Here is a 16,559-nt window from a genome sequence, read left to right on the forward strand (position 1 = left end):
ATCCAGGTGTCTGATCCCGCTTTCCGTGAAGAATTTCTTCCTAATGTCCAGCCTAAACTTGCCCTGTTGCAACTTGCAACCATTCCCCCTGGGAATTCCCCTTCATAAAGAAAGGGAGAAAGAAAGAGAGAAAGAAAGAAAAAAAGAAAAAGACAAGATAAGAAATAAAAAGAGAGGGAGAGAGGGAGGGAGGAAGGGAGGAAGGGAGAGAAAATGAACTTGATGTAACATCCTTCTCAAAAGATGAAAGTAAACTTGATGTGTTTAGTAAGCTCTCAGTGTTGCTCTCAGGCTCTGCCCTTTCCCAAAACTGGGGCTTCCTTCAAGATAAGCCCTCCTACACCCTGGTTTGTTAGGATTTGACATGGTGTTGACTGCTCCCATGATCTTAGTGGGTATGTTTCTGGGGCACTCTGATTTTTGCACTGTGCAGTCCTCACTGGAGCAAACAAAGAAAGGTACCTGGTTATATACAGTCTTGTGTGGCTGTCTTCTGACTCCAGGTGTTGCATGCCTCCTGGAAAATTCTCTGTTAGCTCCCAAGGTATGAATAAACTCTTTCAAGTCATACTCTCTCATTCAGAAAAAATAACTCATTCAAGGCTCCAGGAAAACTCCTGCAATCAGGGCCCATCAAAACACAGAGAAATATTTAAGGAATATGTGTGTATGTGATTGATTCATGTCCTTTTGACCATATCATTCTCTCAGACGTGCATTGTAGACTTGATCAATAGCCTGTCAAAGCAAGAGGAAAATTTTATTTGACCTCAATAGGCTTTGTAGCAGGCACAAAGGATCATGCCTTGTAAATGACATTTGAACAAGACCTTTTGTTCATTTCTGGAGAGATTTCTGGTTTAAAATTGATGTTGCACGATAGGAACATGTCCTGTAAACATTTGTGTGTGGTAGTAAGCAATGGTAACATTTAAAATGTGAGAAATTACGTAAGATGAGACAGGAAGAATGTTTGCAATAAACAGCTTGAAGAATAATGGTTTATTGTTACAGGAAATTGGACTGGCATCTCTGGGAGCTCCAGATGATTTCATAGAGAAACTCGCTACGGTAATTTAATAAGTCAGGGCTCAATTTTCCAAAGCACCCTGTGTTGTCTTAATTCTGCTGCCACTGAAGACACTGATAGAACTCCCATAGAGTTGAATGGGAACAGAGTGAAGTCCATGATGGGAAAACCCCACCCTGAAACAGTTGCATTAAAGGAAAAGAGCTTTGGCACCCCTTATTCAAAGTGACAGTTGTGATTAAACACAGAAGCCCAGACAAGATTTCCTCCAGCACAAACATATTGGGCAAGAAGAGATATTACATGTTACTACATCCCCATAGAAAATTTCAGGAGGCAGTTTCAATAGCTGTTCTACCTGCAAGCACCTCTTTTCTTCCACCCTGCCAGCAGATAACATCCACTGCAGTCAGTGTGGCCCGCTTGAATCCTATTTTGAGGCTACTGAGATCCAGAGCTGTAAACTTTAGATAAAATCAAGAATATACCTATGAGATTAGTGCCCCCAATACCAAATCACCAGAGCAAAGCATTGCACCATCTTCACTCCTTCTTGACAGATGAGGTAGTTCTTCTGAGCCAAAGTAGGTATCACTTCAAACTGAGAGACCAAGAAGTCAAACTCAGCCACACATGGTCTTTGTTCAATATTGCATTAGCAGCCCTTTTCCTCTTTTGCTGCTGCAGCTAGATGTCACCTGTGTGAAACAGGACACAAACTTTTATCAGCTAAGGTCCAAGCTTCAACTGGGGTGGCCAGCCAGAATGAAATTTTATTGCTATAGTTGCATTGTCTCTGCTCTGCTGACAAACGTAAGCACAGTAAAACACAACTGGGTTTGTCGGGGAACCGAACGGATTCACGGGCACACTGAGTATGAAACTGTGCCTCTTTCAGGAGAAGAATTTTGGTCTGCGGGAACATTTACTGGATTGATACAGTTGATATTTGACACACTGCAACATTTTAATTAGAAATGCAAGCTCCACATGTATTCAAATCAATGATGTGCATCTACTATTTTTGATCAAGGAATTGTATGTTTCTGTCTAATTTTCTTGCTAGGTTTATTGGTTTACAGTGGAATTTGGACTCTGCAAAGAAGGCGATTCCCTCAAGGCATATGGTGCAGGGCTGCTGTCTTCATTTGGGGAGCTGCAGGTGTGTTCTGTAAAACATTTCAAAAACATTTATAATCTCTTTTGAATGTCTTCAGATCATTATTTTGCTTCATACTTTGTGCACAGAAGTAGCATGAAGTGTCTTACCGCATTGAAGAGCTCTAATAAAAGTGTCAGTGTATGCATACACAGGGTACTCATACCTGTGTCTTTCCTAGCAATTAACATTGTTATATTCCACAGGAGCAACTCTTTCCTGTCTGAAACTGGGTGTCATTCAGTAGCTCTGTATTTCTTTCACAGTGAATCCAAGCATTTTAAAACTTAAATAAATTTCTTACCTTTTTACTTGTAGTATTGTTTATCAAGTAAGCCTGAGATTCAGCCTCTTGTCCTGGAGAAGACTGCTGTGCAGAAGTACCCTGTTACTGAGTTCCAGCCCATCTACTATGTTGCTGAAAGTTTTAAAGATGCAAAAGAAAAGCTAAGGTAACCCAGTCATTCCACAGAAGACACAGTTTTTTGTCCATTGCCAGTACAGTGGATCCCATTGACATAACAGATCTTGGGTTGACAGTAATGTTTTGAGAAAATGTTGTGCAATGCATAAAGAGACTAAGCAGTTGTTACATTCAAAATTATGTTATGGGCACCAGGGAGAACACACCTTATGCATGAGGCCAAAAATTTGTGGTTAGTCTAATTAAGAGTTTCATCTGTATAATCAATATACAACAAAAATTATTAGTAGTAAAATTTCTAACATACTAACACTTAGGGTCAAAAATACCTAATCAATGCAAAACAACTCTCTTTAACAATACAATAGTTAAAAGTTCATGTGCGAAAAATCTCCTAGTAGCTACTCCTTTTCCTCTGAAGTTACACTCACTCTTACACTTTCTTTTGCATCTAAATCAACAGTTCCAGTCTGATGGTAGGGAGTGAATTTGTCAAGAGGTCTTCAGAGGAGGTCTGTGATGTTAATGAAGGGAGTTTCTTCCTCTCTTTTGTGAGGAGGTGGCCGGTGTTGATGCTTCCCTTCTTCTTCCTCAGGCCAAGGTTTCCTCAGGACCATTTTAATGCTAATTTCTAATATGCTTACAAATTGCTTTTTCTACATTCATCTGAAAAATCTGTGTAAATTCTGAATTTATCGTTTATGTTAACTATTTTTTCTTTGCCTCTTTTGTTTCCTCTGAAACTGGCTTTTTTTTTTCCTCAACTCCTAAGTTTGCTTTACTGTGAATAACTGACTAGTGGGGAGTTTTTGATAGCCTGGGGACAACCAGCGTCACCCTGTTCCTATGCCTTTAAAGCCTCTGTTATCATCCTATGCTGGTACTCCTTTATGCTATATCATTATTTTAGGGTCAGATTTAGTTCACTATGTAAAGTGTAACTCCTTGCTTTTCCTGCCTATGTAAAAATTATTATCAATAGGCATTTTAGCACACAATTATTCAGAATTAAACAAAACTAAAACAAATTGGGTAATAGTTACATGGTCATTAGACAATTGTTATTACGGATAAACAAAACTCCAAGCAAGCCTAATAACCCCAATCCTGAGGCCTGTGTGGTTAGCTTAATACAGAGCCTCCAGCTTGTTACCAGCACTGTGTTTACAAGACTACAGGGCTACACAGTAAATCTTTCAGTCGTCTGTGACATAAATACAGATTCAGTTCCAGTTCAGTGAGACTTTGAAATAACGTCCATGTTCAGTTCTGGTTCTTGAAACAGGAATGGCTCAGACTGTGTTTGAGGATCAGCTTGGATACCACCTCACAACAATATTTCTACTTCTTTTTAGAAAATCCAACACCATATTTCTGGACGTTAGCCAAGCCATTGGAGGTTAGCCTTGGTTCACACTCAACAAATTTTTCACTCGGAGATGCCACACAGGCATTTGTCCTGGACTTGCAGTCGCTTCTCTCACTTTCTGCCGTTCACAGATAAACATGTACTGAGACTCAAGATACTCTGCTGCTCTAGACTCCCTAGCTCCAAGGTCTTCTGAGCTACCTCCCCTGCTGCTTCCTAAGTTTTCATAAGTCTCCAGCATCTCCTGCTGCCCTTTTCTCTGGAATAATACCTGAGAATTATGATCTTCTCTTCTGGTTTGTGCTATTAATATCCCCACACCGTTTCTATCTTCTCTGTATACTTCTCTAAGTAGCAAGTTCCTCGAAAAAAAATGGAAGATGCTGCATTACTCTAAACAAACTATCTTGAAACTTCTTTTATTTGTTTCAGTGATCAAACCGGAAAAGTGATTAAATTGAAATAGAGGCCTGGGCATTAGTCTAGTGCCTGTGTTCATGGCTTTCATCTGGATACGTATGTTAGTGTGCAGTAGAAAACCTCCCTAAAGAATTATCCTGAGGTTGACTTAAAATACTTAAGTTTAAGGAATTAATCTTCGGATTAGGATCTTATCTTCAGCTGAGGCTTCGGAAGACTGTCTTCTAACATGGATCTCTCCCCTTAGAAAAACTGGACTGATGACACAAAACATTTTCATCACAGCCAATATAATTTTTTTCCACTGTTGCACCTTGTGGCCTCCTCATACTGAACTCTAAGACAATGGCCTTAGTTGATAATAATTAGGGCTAAAGTGAAGGAGCAATATGGAGGTGGTATCCAACATATTCCACTGGTCTGGGCATATGGGATTTACCATGCTGAGTCACAGTCCGTCTAGTGGGGATCCATAATCAACTCCTGCGTGCTTTCCTTCCTCTTTCAGCAATAACTTTGGTAATCTGAAGCAGAAATATAAGCCAGTATCCTGCTGGGGTGTACAAGGGCCTGGAACAATAGCTCTGAGTGTCTCATCCCATTCAGAGTCCTCCTTTCCACACTTCTGTGATTATGCAAATTCATGTTTTCCCAAGACTCCAAAATCTTAGTGTTTCTGCCATGGAATTAACTATTTTGCAGCAGGGAAGGCTGCAAATAAGGGGCAGCAAGAATGCTGCTTCACTCCATTGACTATCTCCTGTATTTCCAATGACCTGGAATCCACTGCCAACAATGCCGGAAGTTACCACTCTGCTTGCTCCTTGGTATGCAAAGATGGCATAGGTACTTGATCTTGTTTTTCCAGAAATTTCAGTCTTGGGTCAAGATATTTTGCATTACTGAAAGGAAAATGAGATTTTCAAGTCTGGCAGAGCCCAATAGCTACATGCAGGAGCAGTGTTGCCATGCCAATAGCATAATTAGTCCTGTCTGGAGAAAAACAAAAAGAGGTAACGACAAATGCAGATTCAAGTGTGTTAGCGGATGCTGTAGGTCTCAAATTGCTCTGCAGGATTTCCAGTTATTTCCTCTCACATATTTTCTTATTCTACTTATCAACAAATGCACACATCAAGAGAAGAGCGAGTTACTGAGAAAATGAGCCTTTCAAGTTTGTGTATATTTTTGTATTTTTGCCTCAGGAAATTTGCTCAAACGATCCCTCGCCCTTTCTCTGTTCGGTACAATCCCTACACCCAGAGGATTGAAGTCTTGGACAATGCAAAGCAACTGAAGAACTTAGCTGACACCATCAACAGTAAGGAACTACAGATGTTTTACCTTGAATTCCTCAAAACTTGGATCAGAAATAGCAACCACAAAGCAGATTTTGTTCGGTTGCATCTAATTCTCTCAGTCTGATCAAGATGAAGCAGCACATATCTCCTTTCTGTTGCAAAACCTGGTTCCTAATTCTAGCCAAGTTTCAAAACAGCATTTCCATTTGACCATAGTTTCTTACATCTGAAATATCCAGTATTAGTGGATGTGCTAGGAAAAGCCAGAAGGCCTTGTGATGGATGGTGCATTGCTCTGGCTAGTCTCAATAGGGAAGAAAACAAAAAGCTTGGCTTTAATTACATTTCTTTTTACCATTCTAGCCCTTTTCCTGATACATTTCTCCCCTAATACTGGCTAGCCTGATGAGAGCCAGCACATGTGATCCTGTGAGCCATCCTGATGTGGCTGATGAAAGCAAAGGGCTGACTCTGTAGACCTTACTCCAGTAAGAGGCTAATAAATACGTGCAATCCAGCAATTCTTTGCTCACCTTATTCTTTCAGGAAATGGACATAAAAAATAAATATATAAAGGAGTGTTAGAAATGGGCTAGCTGTAGAGTTAACTGCTCTGATTACTTCCTTTGCAGGTGAGATTGGGATCCTGTGCAATGCCCTCCAGAAGTTGAAATGAAGATTTGCTGTAACTTAGTAGTCACTGGCTACTGACTAGAAGATAAAATGTGCAAATGCCAGCCTTCATCTAGCCTCAGTCTATTACCTTCCTGTGTACTGCATGAATGCTTATGTTATATATGTTAATTACTACATATAGGCAGAGAAATAGACATCTACAGGTTACTCTTGACTCTTTTGGTCTTCATTTTTTCTCACTAATGTATAAAAATGACCTTAGTTCTGGGAACATGCGGAAAGCCTCCGTATCTCTTGTGCCAGAGGTGAGCAGAGGGAGGAGATCCCCACCATGCAGAGCTATAGCCTCCTGCAGCTGTGAGGTTGCATTATCTCCCTGGGCCCAGGGTCAGGATGGCAATGACTAACAGAGTAATCCACCTTGCTTTCTCTCATGGCCATTCTCTCCTCAGTCCCTCACATTTGTGCAAGGTTCCCATGGAGTCCCAAACTTTGCACCTTTCAAAGGCTATGCATGCACTGCTTGGCTCTCTGTACCTCTGCTTTTACACACAAGCACCTCTATCCTGATTTTATTTCTTTTTCCTAAAAATGTAATGTTGCCATTGATCCAAAGCATAGATTCTAGTGGAAAAGATTGCAAGTCTGCTGCAGTCCTATTAATAAACATCTATCACTGTGTCTAAATATACTGTATTTGCAAGACCCATTCCAAAAAGGTTTGTGCAAGTCAAGAATGCTGTATTCTATGATGTCATTGGTCTACAGAGCGGAGTTCCTGAGAAAGGCACTGAGGCTTCTTATCCAGAGCATAGAGTCTATGCCTCAGTAAAGTACCTTCAGAGGAGTGTTACTTAAAAGCAACTCTGGGTGACTTTTTGCAGTTGGATGTGAGATCAGTTTGTCAATAATTTGTGAAAGCAAGAAAACCTGCAGTTATTTTAACAGGGCATCAAGGCCTTATTAGTCCAGTCTCAGAGCTGTGCTGGCTGTAATGTTGTGTAGCATCATGGATTCAGAGCTATTTCAGGATCAGTCAGCTTGCAGAAGGGGGAGACCTCTCTTAATAGACATACTTACCTACTCACTGTGGAAGGCAGGTGTGTGAAGGCTTCCTTGTGTTGTGTGTCCTTCTCTGAGAATGCTTTCTTCACCACTGACACAAGGTGGCTCCTAACTTTCTGGACTCACAGTCCAGAAGGTGGATACCAACACCTTGGAAATGGAGAAGAAGTGGTTCTTACAATGCAGCTGAAGGCATCAGATTCTTCAAACTTCTAATTAATCATATCTGTGGCTACAGCTCTTTACCCAGCCAAAGCTATGGGAGACCTGAGTTAGCTGTGTCCCAGTCTGAGTGCATTCAAACCTAAATATATCTTTCAAGACAGCTCCTAAGTCATCATACTTTTTGGAGTTTCCTTCCTTCTCCCACTTGAGCTCTAATTTCCCTTTTTAAAGGAAAGCAGTTTTATTCTTCCTGGAATATAGCTTGAATGAGGCAGCAAATGGAAACAAGGGTGATTCCAGCTTAACTCAATGGCTGAACCGTGGAGAGAGAATAGATTTACTGTTCCGGACACTGTTTCTGTATTTTACCCAATAACTTTTACTCAAAGCAGCTAAGTGACCTCTTGGACTGCATAATGCCTCCCTGTAACTCCCTAGTTGAAGGAGATCGGCATTTGTATACTGGTACGGAATGAAGCAAAGAAAAGCAGTAAAGTCTTTCCAGTTTTAAACAATCTGCATTATTATACTAATGTGATTCAAGAATCACACTTCTGTTAGAAGATCCAACAACAGAGAGGGATTTGAAAGTCCATGAGTCTCGTACTTCTGATTATACTACTTTTGAATTTATAGTTTGGAAATCAATGGAGCTTTAATGTAAGCATCACCCTTTAGGAAGACAGAAAGTACAGCTGTTTCCATTTTATTTATGAAGGTTAATAACATTAAGGATACCACATTGAACCCTTTTCAATAGACATATACTTATGCAAAATGGCATCATTTTGATGCTTTGAAGTAAGCTTTTTTATCTCTTTATCTTTTTTTCTCCTTTTTTCTTTTCTCTGATGAAAATGTCTGGATAGATCTTTCAATACTGCTTGGCATGAATTTTCAATGTGAAAGTACCCCATATTTTTCTCTCTTAATATAATAGGATGCATAAGGTAACTGCGTACCACAAAGTGACAATTTCATCCCAAGGGTGAAGTCTTTCAAACTAATCCCCAGACAGCTTTCCAAGCTCCTCTGCTTCTGGCTATTAAGAGTGACAGCATCAGTAAATCTGAAGTGATACTGAGAACCCAGGATTCATGGTTGTCTTTTATGTGCAAGTGGAATGGCTAAAGAATATTGATGCCATATGTCTGATTCTGTGTCTCTTGATGCAGGTTTACATGCCAAAGCAGCATAACGTAGCTGTTCAGCAAGACTGAGAGATGAGAAAAAGTTGAATGCTCAGTATTTCAAAAGCAGAGGAAATATGGTGAAAGTAGATTTTCTTGGAGAACAAATTAGCTTGTGCCTATGTGTTTTAAATAGTACAAATAAGTTGCATTTTAAACAGTGCTTCTTACTGGGTGACTTCTAGTGTCTATGCTTAAAGAAAATTAAAGCTGTGTAGCAAAATGTTTTTTGCATTATCTAGCCTCTTTGCAAGGTAACCACGCATGAAGGGGAAAATGCTCATTTGAGGTGTGTTCCAATTCAAAAAAGGTCGTCTTACACTGGTTGACTATTACTCATCCAGAAAAATCATGAAACTGATATCTTAAAAAGTATCTCTTGATGTGTGTAAAATGTAGAAATGTACAGCAAAGCCTTTCTTGTTCTACCTTTGCATAACCTGTACATCTTTGTATGCTACACTAACCGACCTATCCCAAGCTAACTTTTTAAGCAATCTTCCTCTCTTCTATCCCACTATGGCCAGATTTTTTGTGTCTCCATCTCTGGCTCTGTTTCAGGTGATCAAAGAAGCTCTTTTATGAGGCCTTTTTCCTTTTCATTGACCTTGGAAAAGGTCAGTGATGGTGATGAAGGGAGGGCTTGTCAGCACAGGTTACACAAGGAACTAGGCTCCTCTGAGCCTCTTAAGATCCTTGGATCTGACAGTAGCCTTGGAAAAGGGATACTTTATTCCCCATAGGATGTCAAAATTATTGAAAGAGGGATTCTGCAGAGGAGGACTCCACAGGATTTCATTCTGTAAAGCTTGTCTCTCTGCTGTTTCCAACCACGCCAGCAGTTGTCAGAGAAGAAAGGGTTTTTTATGTTCAAATGTGACTGTTTTTAATTACCTAAATAAACAGAAATATTAATACTATACCCATCCCAAATTAGTAGCACTGTGCTTTTAGAGGGTGAAAGTATCTGCAGTGGTAACAGATAAAAAATGGGAAGGTTATTTATCATGATCAGCCACAGCCTTTTAAAGCACCCGCCACAGGGACTGCATGAGAGAGCATGAGCCTACTTTTGGCTGCAGCACACAGCGCCACCTTCTGCAGGAAGAATCTGCCTTTCCCCGTGGGAAATGATCATACACCATGCTCCAGTTCTGGCATGGCCCTTTAAACTGCAGCACCCAACCTCAGACTTTTACTCCTGCACTCCTAGATGTCCCCAAAGGTGCTGAAAGCAGGACTATGGAATCTCTCGGCAGAGCTTTCTTAGACCATGAGTGAGGCCTTCCTGAGCCCATCCTAAGCATGGATTCAGGGCGGTATTGGAATGTCCACTGACTGGAAAAGAACATTTCACTACCTGGAGAGGGGAGGCTGTCTGTGTTGGTTTGGCAGTGAGCTGCAACATTGCTTCAACTATCACACTGGCTGATGAGTCCAGTCTGGTTCTACAGAGAAACTTCAATTCCTATGCACAACCATGATTAGTGTTGTACAAGCATACAGTGATGGAATTCTGACAGTAGAGCATAAAGACAGTCATAGGAGCCTGATGTCCTTTCTCTGCCAGTATTTGTGACCAGTGCCTTAGCATGCATTGTGAGCCCTAGAGCTTTCACCTACATGTTCACATGTAGCTGGAGTAGGGGATCTTGTGCCATTTGCTGTTTGTGCCATGTCTATGGCCTGGGTGTGGGGGTGTATGCACTGGGGAAGGCCCAGTTTGGACTCAGTCAGACTCAGCTCATCTTGTTCACCTGTGCCTGGCCTTGCCACAGTCCCACCGCTGGGGGAACGTGGGAGTGGGAAGAGATCTCTTAAAGATCGCTTCTCCTCCTCCCTCTCCATTCAGTTGGCAGCTGCAATTCAACGGCCTCTGAAGTGTGCCCTGGCTCTCCCGATGTCCCCTGGGACCTGAGCCCGGGCGGGGGTGAGGAGTTCGGGCCGAGCCGAGGGGACCGCGGGCTGGCGCCGGGTTCAGCACCGCGGACAGCGGCAGGCCCAGCCCTGCTCTGGCCCAGGCCGAGGACACACGCACACGCAGACTGACATATGGACACACGCCCTCCCTGCACTATGCAGCGTTTCAGTACTTAAGGGAACCTATAAGAAGGATGGAGGCAATGTTCTTTAGCAAGACCTGTTGCGAGAAGACAAGGGGTAATGGTTTTAAACTAAAAGAGGGTACATTCAGACCGGATACAGGGAAGAAGTTTTTTACGAGAGTGATAAAACACTGGCACAGGTTTCCCAGGGAGATGGTGGAAGCCTCATCCCTGGAGACATTCAAGGTCAAGCTTGATGGGGCTCTGAGCAACCTGATCTAGTTAAAGATGTCCCTGCTCACTGCAGAGGGGTTGGACTAAATGACTTGTAAAGGTCCCTTCTAACCTAACACATTCTACGATTCTACGATTCTACAAATATAGAATGGGAGTATGTGACTCAGCCAGGGTCAGCTAATGGGTACATCAGAAGGAAGAGATTATCTCCTCTGTGGACCTGCAAGATTCTAATGCACCGTAACTTGGGGTATGAAGGTATGGGTGCTCACACTCAGAAATATATTTGTGGATGTCAAGGGGTGCCATGCCCTGGCAGGAACAGAGCTGAATTCCCCCCTGAGCTTGCCCTGTCAGCTGTGAAAAGAAATGTGACCCTGGGCTTTTTGAGAGTCTGCTTCACTGGAGATAAAATCATCACAGAAACAAGCTGCAACAGAGGAACTTAGCCTTGAGGTAGCACTCAGCTCTTGTAGGATTAGGATAGAACAGGTTAGATCCTGTGGGCAGGAGAAGCTCAGAAGTAGGAAATTAATTTTGACTCTGACTCAGGCCTTTCTGGCCCTCCCCCAGTTGCATATATGCAGAATGGACCCCACTTGGATTCAGGTAGAGTCTGAGGGAAGATCCTCTTCAGTTCCCTGGGGGCATGGTCAATGCAGAGAGGGTTCCAGTGAGGTGGGAGAGGGTGGGGAGGAAGAGCAATGTCAGATATTGTACGGGGGAGTTCAGACTGGGAGATGTAAATTGGGCTTAGACTAATTGCCTCTCCACAAAGGAGTCCATCTCCAGGGCTGAGTGGCTTGCAGACACCTTCAAACAGAGCAGGAGGGCCGCACTTTGAAATTAGCCAGAGAAGGAGGGTTGTCTTTGGCTCTTGCGCATATCCTACGCAAGCAGTTTCCATTGATGTGTCTGGCATGGCCAACATAAATATCCCAACACCTAACACAGTAGCAACCAGTTTACTTCGCTGTTGTCTGGCAGCTCTGATCTCACCACCCACACAGACACGTTGCATCTCCTGTCCCACCACATCCCCCAGCCATTGTTCTGGGAGAAGCACGCACATCCTCAGGAGGTTTCCACTCAGTATCTGGCAACTGCAATCCATTCCCCATGAAGACTGACTTGGTGAGTATCTCAGGCCAAAAGGAAGAGGTCAGCAAGAAGAAGATGCGTGGCATAGAATCACTGAACAGACAAGGCAGCCTAGACTCCAAGAGGGAGGGTGGCAGAGGCACTCTCATCCTGACCCTCACCCTCTGCAATGTGAGGAAGACTGAGCTCTCTAGGGCAGCCAAAGTCTTTGAGGTACAGACCTCACCATTCCCTTCCTCCACTGAGCCCTCTCTTCTGTTCCTATTGCCTTCACCTCTCCCGTTCTGCATTTCCATCTCTCTCACCCTTCTCCTGCTTCCTACCTGACTTATGCCTTCATCTACCTTCCCCTTTTCTCATTGTTTGTGTTTTGCTACAGCTCCTCAGAGAGGCTGGCTGGTCTCTCCAGATGGAGAGTGCTCTGGAGGGAGGGAGCAGCTGGACACAGTCATTTAGAAGAACCACGAATTTGTGTAAGGGCTGTTTAGAGCAGATACCAATCTATTATTTCTTTCTAGCTGTTGTGGTGGCCAACCACGACTAAACAGCAAGCCAGCATTTCAAGCACTTGCATTGTGGGCATGTTAGAATCCAACGATTTTTCTCTGTGTATTTGGCAGGAAATACAAAGAATACAAGAGCTGTAAAACGTATTATAGATCCTAGGCAATTGAAGTATCCCTACCAGGTGCTCACTGTTATCTGTGAAGATGAATAACTCGAAAGAAAAGTATTGTATTTGTTACTTATTTTTAATTGTTTGCAATTATTTAATGATTATGGTGTTATTACACATCAATAGGCCTCCTTTCACTCTGCCAAGGTTTTAAGAGCTACCCAGCCACTCATTTATTATTTCTGCATGGATGAAATCCTACAGTCAGTAGTATCTCACCTTTCATCTCCATCCATCTCTATCTAATTTTACAGCATTTAATTTTTAGCTCTGCCTGTATTTCAGCTCCTTCTAAACTGAGCATTATTAGGCTTCATTGTTTAACATGTGCTTCTTGTTAATATGCCTGTTAGCCACTTTTTAAAGAAATTGTAGAAATGTATGTAGACTTACCTGCCTTTTCAGTCTTTGGAGAAGTTTCATCATATGAATATCTGGCTCTTGCAGGTGTTTGAAACTCAGATCCGCCACTTTGAAACCAGACGAGCCAAAAAGTCCAAGAACTCTGCTGATGATCTTGACATTTTTGTTGAATGTGAAGTTCACAATGCTGATGTTACTATCCTTATCACTGCCTTAAAGAGAGTAGCAGAGGATGTGAAAACTAACAGAGAAGACAAGGGTAAGAAACATGCATCTGTTAGTGCTATTCTGTTTCTTTTTGGAGTAACTTTTTTAGCTTTAGCTTAGTGATAGTAATTTAATTTGCCTGAGAAACAGGTGAGCATGGATTAATTTTTCTTCACTGCATGACTGTTTTCCCTTAACTGAGATCATTTCCATTGATGTAGAAAGAGTGAGAAAAGTGTTCCAGCAAAAAGGGGGAAGTGTAGAGCAGCAAAATGAGAAGCTGAGGGAAACGAGGAAACTCCTCAATGACTGGAAGATTATGAGCTGAAAGCTGTTGAGCTCCTCAGATAACTGACTGCTCCAAGGCGAACAAATAGACTTGATGGGAAAATGATGATATAGCAGGGGGTCTGAATGTTTCATTTGTTTGTAGTATATTGTGTTGGTTTCATTAAAAGATGCAGTAGTTGTCTGTTTACGGTGTCCTGGCTACTGCCATCTGGGTCCAGCAGGACTATCTGGAGGTAGGTTGCTCCTTCACTGAAAAGAGTTAAACGCAACCAGCTCTAAGAAGCTTCCAGTGTGCTAGAGGGAGAGAGGGTCAGCAGGTACTGGACAGGCTAGGAGAACTGGGGAATAAGCTTCTTGTAACAAACGGACTTGCTGTCAAATCTGCAATAACAGAGTATCAGGCATTTTCTCAGACATGAGAAGCTTGTTTAGAGGTTGTGCAGCTACAACTGTTGCACTTTAGGTACAGTATTTCACCTGGCAAAGTGCTGAAAGTGGATACTCCTCTGCCTGTGCTGTATCTGAATCACCATCCCCATGGTCATCACCATGGGAAGTTGGTTTGCTGAAAGTAGACCTGTATTTTTCTGTTTACAGGCAGGTAGGGGATGGGTAAGTACAACAAGCTGTTAGAGATCTTTAATACAATCCTGAGGATGTCAGTGGTGCCCCTGGTGGATGAGAAAGCTGAGGGTCCAGCTCATAGATTGAGTTTTCTCAATACAGAATTTCTACAGGGTTTCTCACCCTTGACAAGGCCAGGCAGAAATTCCCAGGGCCCTTTTAGGTAATACAATCCTGTTTGGACACCTTTGGATGTTGCTTGAAATTCACCTTCAGGGTGATGATGAGAGGCAGTCCCTGCCAAGCTGTTCTCAGGGGCTGTAGAGATAACAAAAAAGTATCACTATCATCAGGGGAACTCAAGAGCCAAAGAGAGTTTTGGACCTGAAAAAGCATTTCATTAGGATTTCTTTGGGAGTTGAGAGGTTTGTGCTTAGAAGTAGCAGTTAGTTTCAGGTGTGCTGAGACTGGGTTCTACAATAAAACAAGGGACTATTTATGGTTAAAGCAGAGGAATATTATGGACATAATTTTCTTCACATTTAAATTTCTCTTATGGTTTTGAGCAGCAATCATAAAAGTAATCAGGCTTATTTTGAATGTAATGATGTTAAAATTATTATAGTTGGCAGGCAAATCACCAGAATCTGTCAGCTCAGACCAACACACAGCATGCTTAGCTTGTAAATAGTCTTTTCTATGTGTTTTAGACCTCAAAATTCAGTAGTTTCCTAAGCAGTTAATCTGATTTCAAGATGAAAGGGGCAGAGTTTGTATTTGTGCCATACAGAGACACCTTAGGTGTGGGCACCAGCAAGAACTGGAGATTTGAAGGTTTTGGCCTTGAAGCTCTACATGCTTTTGATCCTTTTGAGGTCAATTTGAGGGCTAAAGTGTCAGAGGACTTTCAGCTCAGCTAGCCCTCTGGTTTAAGACTGGCTAGCGGCACCTGCCAGCACTATCCCTGTTTTATTGGCTTTATCTATTTCTGTGATCAGATGAGAGTTTTGCCATAGTCCTTCCTCCCTTCTCCTTCAGCTTCTCTGCCCTCTCCCAGGACTCATCAGGGGATGGGCAAGGTATGTATGGGAACATACAACAGAGGACTTACGATTCTGTACAAATTTTGAGGAGATATGGCTATAGACAGCAGGACAGGCATCTTGCATGCAGAGCCATTGGTACAGCCAAAGAGAAAGGCTCAAGAAAAAAAAAAAATTCGAGAGTGATGCAAGATACCTGTCAGACTAGTATTTCTTCCTTCTTGTGGCAGAATTGTCCATAAGTGCATGAAAGAACTGGAATTTCCCAATAGTGGTGTGTATTTATGGCCTTGTACCTTTCTGAACTGGATGTGTCTGGATATAATATGATAGGGCTAATGCTACATTTGCCATTCAGTACAGAGATTCCTGGTCTCTTGTCAAGTCTGAGAATTAGGTGACCCCAAACAGACCTTTTCTGAGCTGTAACACACCAAGTCTGATCACAGCATCAGTCTGATCTTAAAAAGCAGTATTAACTTTCTTTTTTTTAATTTTTTTTTTAATTCATTGATTATAAATGCTAGCACTTGAAATGAACACACTTCATTTTTATATTAGTCTACATAAAAAGTCCCTGTTTTGGGGGAAGGAACTTGTTTGGAAATTCAGCTAATACTAGAATAACTGTGCTGTGAGAAAAAAATAAAAGAGACAGAAGGAAAAAACTTGAAGTCAGGATACTTCTAGGCCTTTTCTGTTTCTAAAAATTTCATATTTTCCTTTTAAAATATTGGTTTAAATTTTAAGAGAATGAAAATTTAAGACTACTTTTTAGACATGATCAAAATATTTTCTTAAATCAAAAATATATAAATAAGTTTGTTATGATGTGTCAAAAAGAACATCTCTTTTGGCCAAAAATTATATTATTTTGCCTTTAAAAATATTTCTCCTAATTAAAATGGAGAGATTATCATTGCAAGTTAGTTTCAGATCATGTTTAATCCAGTCTGCCGGTTTGGTCAGCAAATGAATTTAACTACTGACATGTAGTGACACGTAGATAAGAATATACTTAGATATTGATGTAAACAAAGCTTGTAATCTTCATCACCACCTTTATTTTCTCTGTCTTTTAAAAATTATTTAATCCTACCACATTTAATTCTTGCTGCTTTCTCCACAGTGCCCTGGTTCCCCAGAAAAATCCAAGATCTGGACAAATGTCACCATCTGATCACTAAGTATGATCCTAGCTTGAACCATGCTCACCCTGTAAGTTTAACATCACTGTTATTTGATTTTTTAAGAAGATATCCCCTGTAGGGAA

General features: G+C 41.6%; 2 protein-coding genes across 2 annotated transcripts in view; both read left to right on the plus strand.

Moving 5' to 3' along the window:
* The window catches only part of PAH (phenylalanine hydroxylase), a gene marked incomplete at its 5' end in the record, with an annotated part of 12,585 nt that extends 6,120 nt beyond the window's left edge, over positions 1-6,465 (plus strand). Inside the window, 5 exons of the mRNA XM_009873739.1 lie at positions 1,015-1,071; positions 2,097-2,192; positions 2,508-2,641; positions 5,608-5,723; positions 6,336-6,465. Coding sequence (XP_009872041.1) covers positions 1,015-1,071; positions 2,097-2,192; positions 2,508-2,641; positions 5,608-5,723; positions 6,336-6,379 — 447 coding nt within the window. The remainder of the gene's footprint in view (positions 1-1,014; positions 1,072-2,096; positions 2,193-2,507; positions 2,642-5,607; positions 5,724-6,335) is intronic.
* Positions 6,466-12,160: 5,695 nt separating this feature from the next.
* LOC104277176 (tyrosine 3-monooxygenase-like) overlaps positions 12,161-16,559 on the plus strand; it is a 29,194-nt gene continuing 24,795 nt past the window's right edge. The window contains exons 1-3 of the mRNA XM_009873740.1: positions 12,161-12,355; positions 13,266-13,440; positions 16,416-16,504. Of these exons, the coding sequence (XP_009872042.1) occupies positions 12,161-12,355; positions 13,266-13,440; positions 16,416-16,504 (459 nt within the window). The remainder of the gene's footprint in view (positions 12,356-13,265; positions 13,441-16,415; positions 16,505-16,559) is intronic.

Source organism: Apaloderma vittatum, unplaced genomic scaffold (genome assembly GCF_000703405.1).
Source record: "Apaloderma vittatum isolate BGI_N311 unplaced genomic scaffold, ASM70340v1 scaffold1447, whole genome shotgun sequence".
In the NCBI taxonomy this organism is placed as follows: domain Eukaryota; kingdom Metazoa; phylum Chordata; class Aves; order Trogoniformes; family Trogonidae; genus Apaloderma; species Apaloderma vittatum.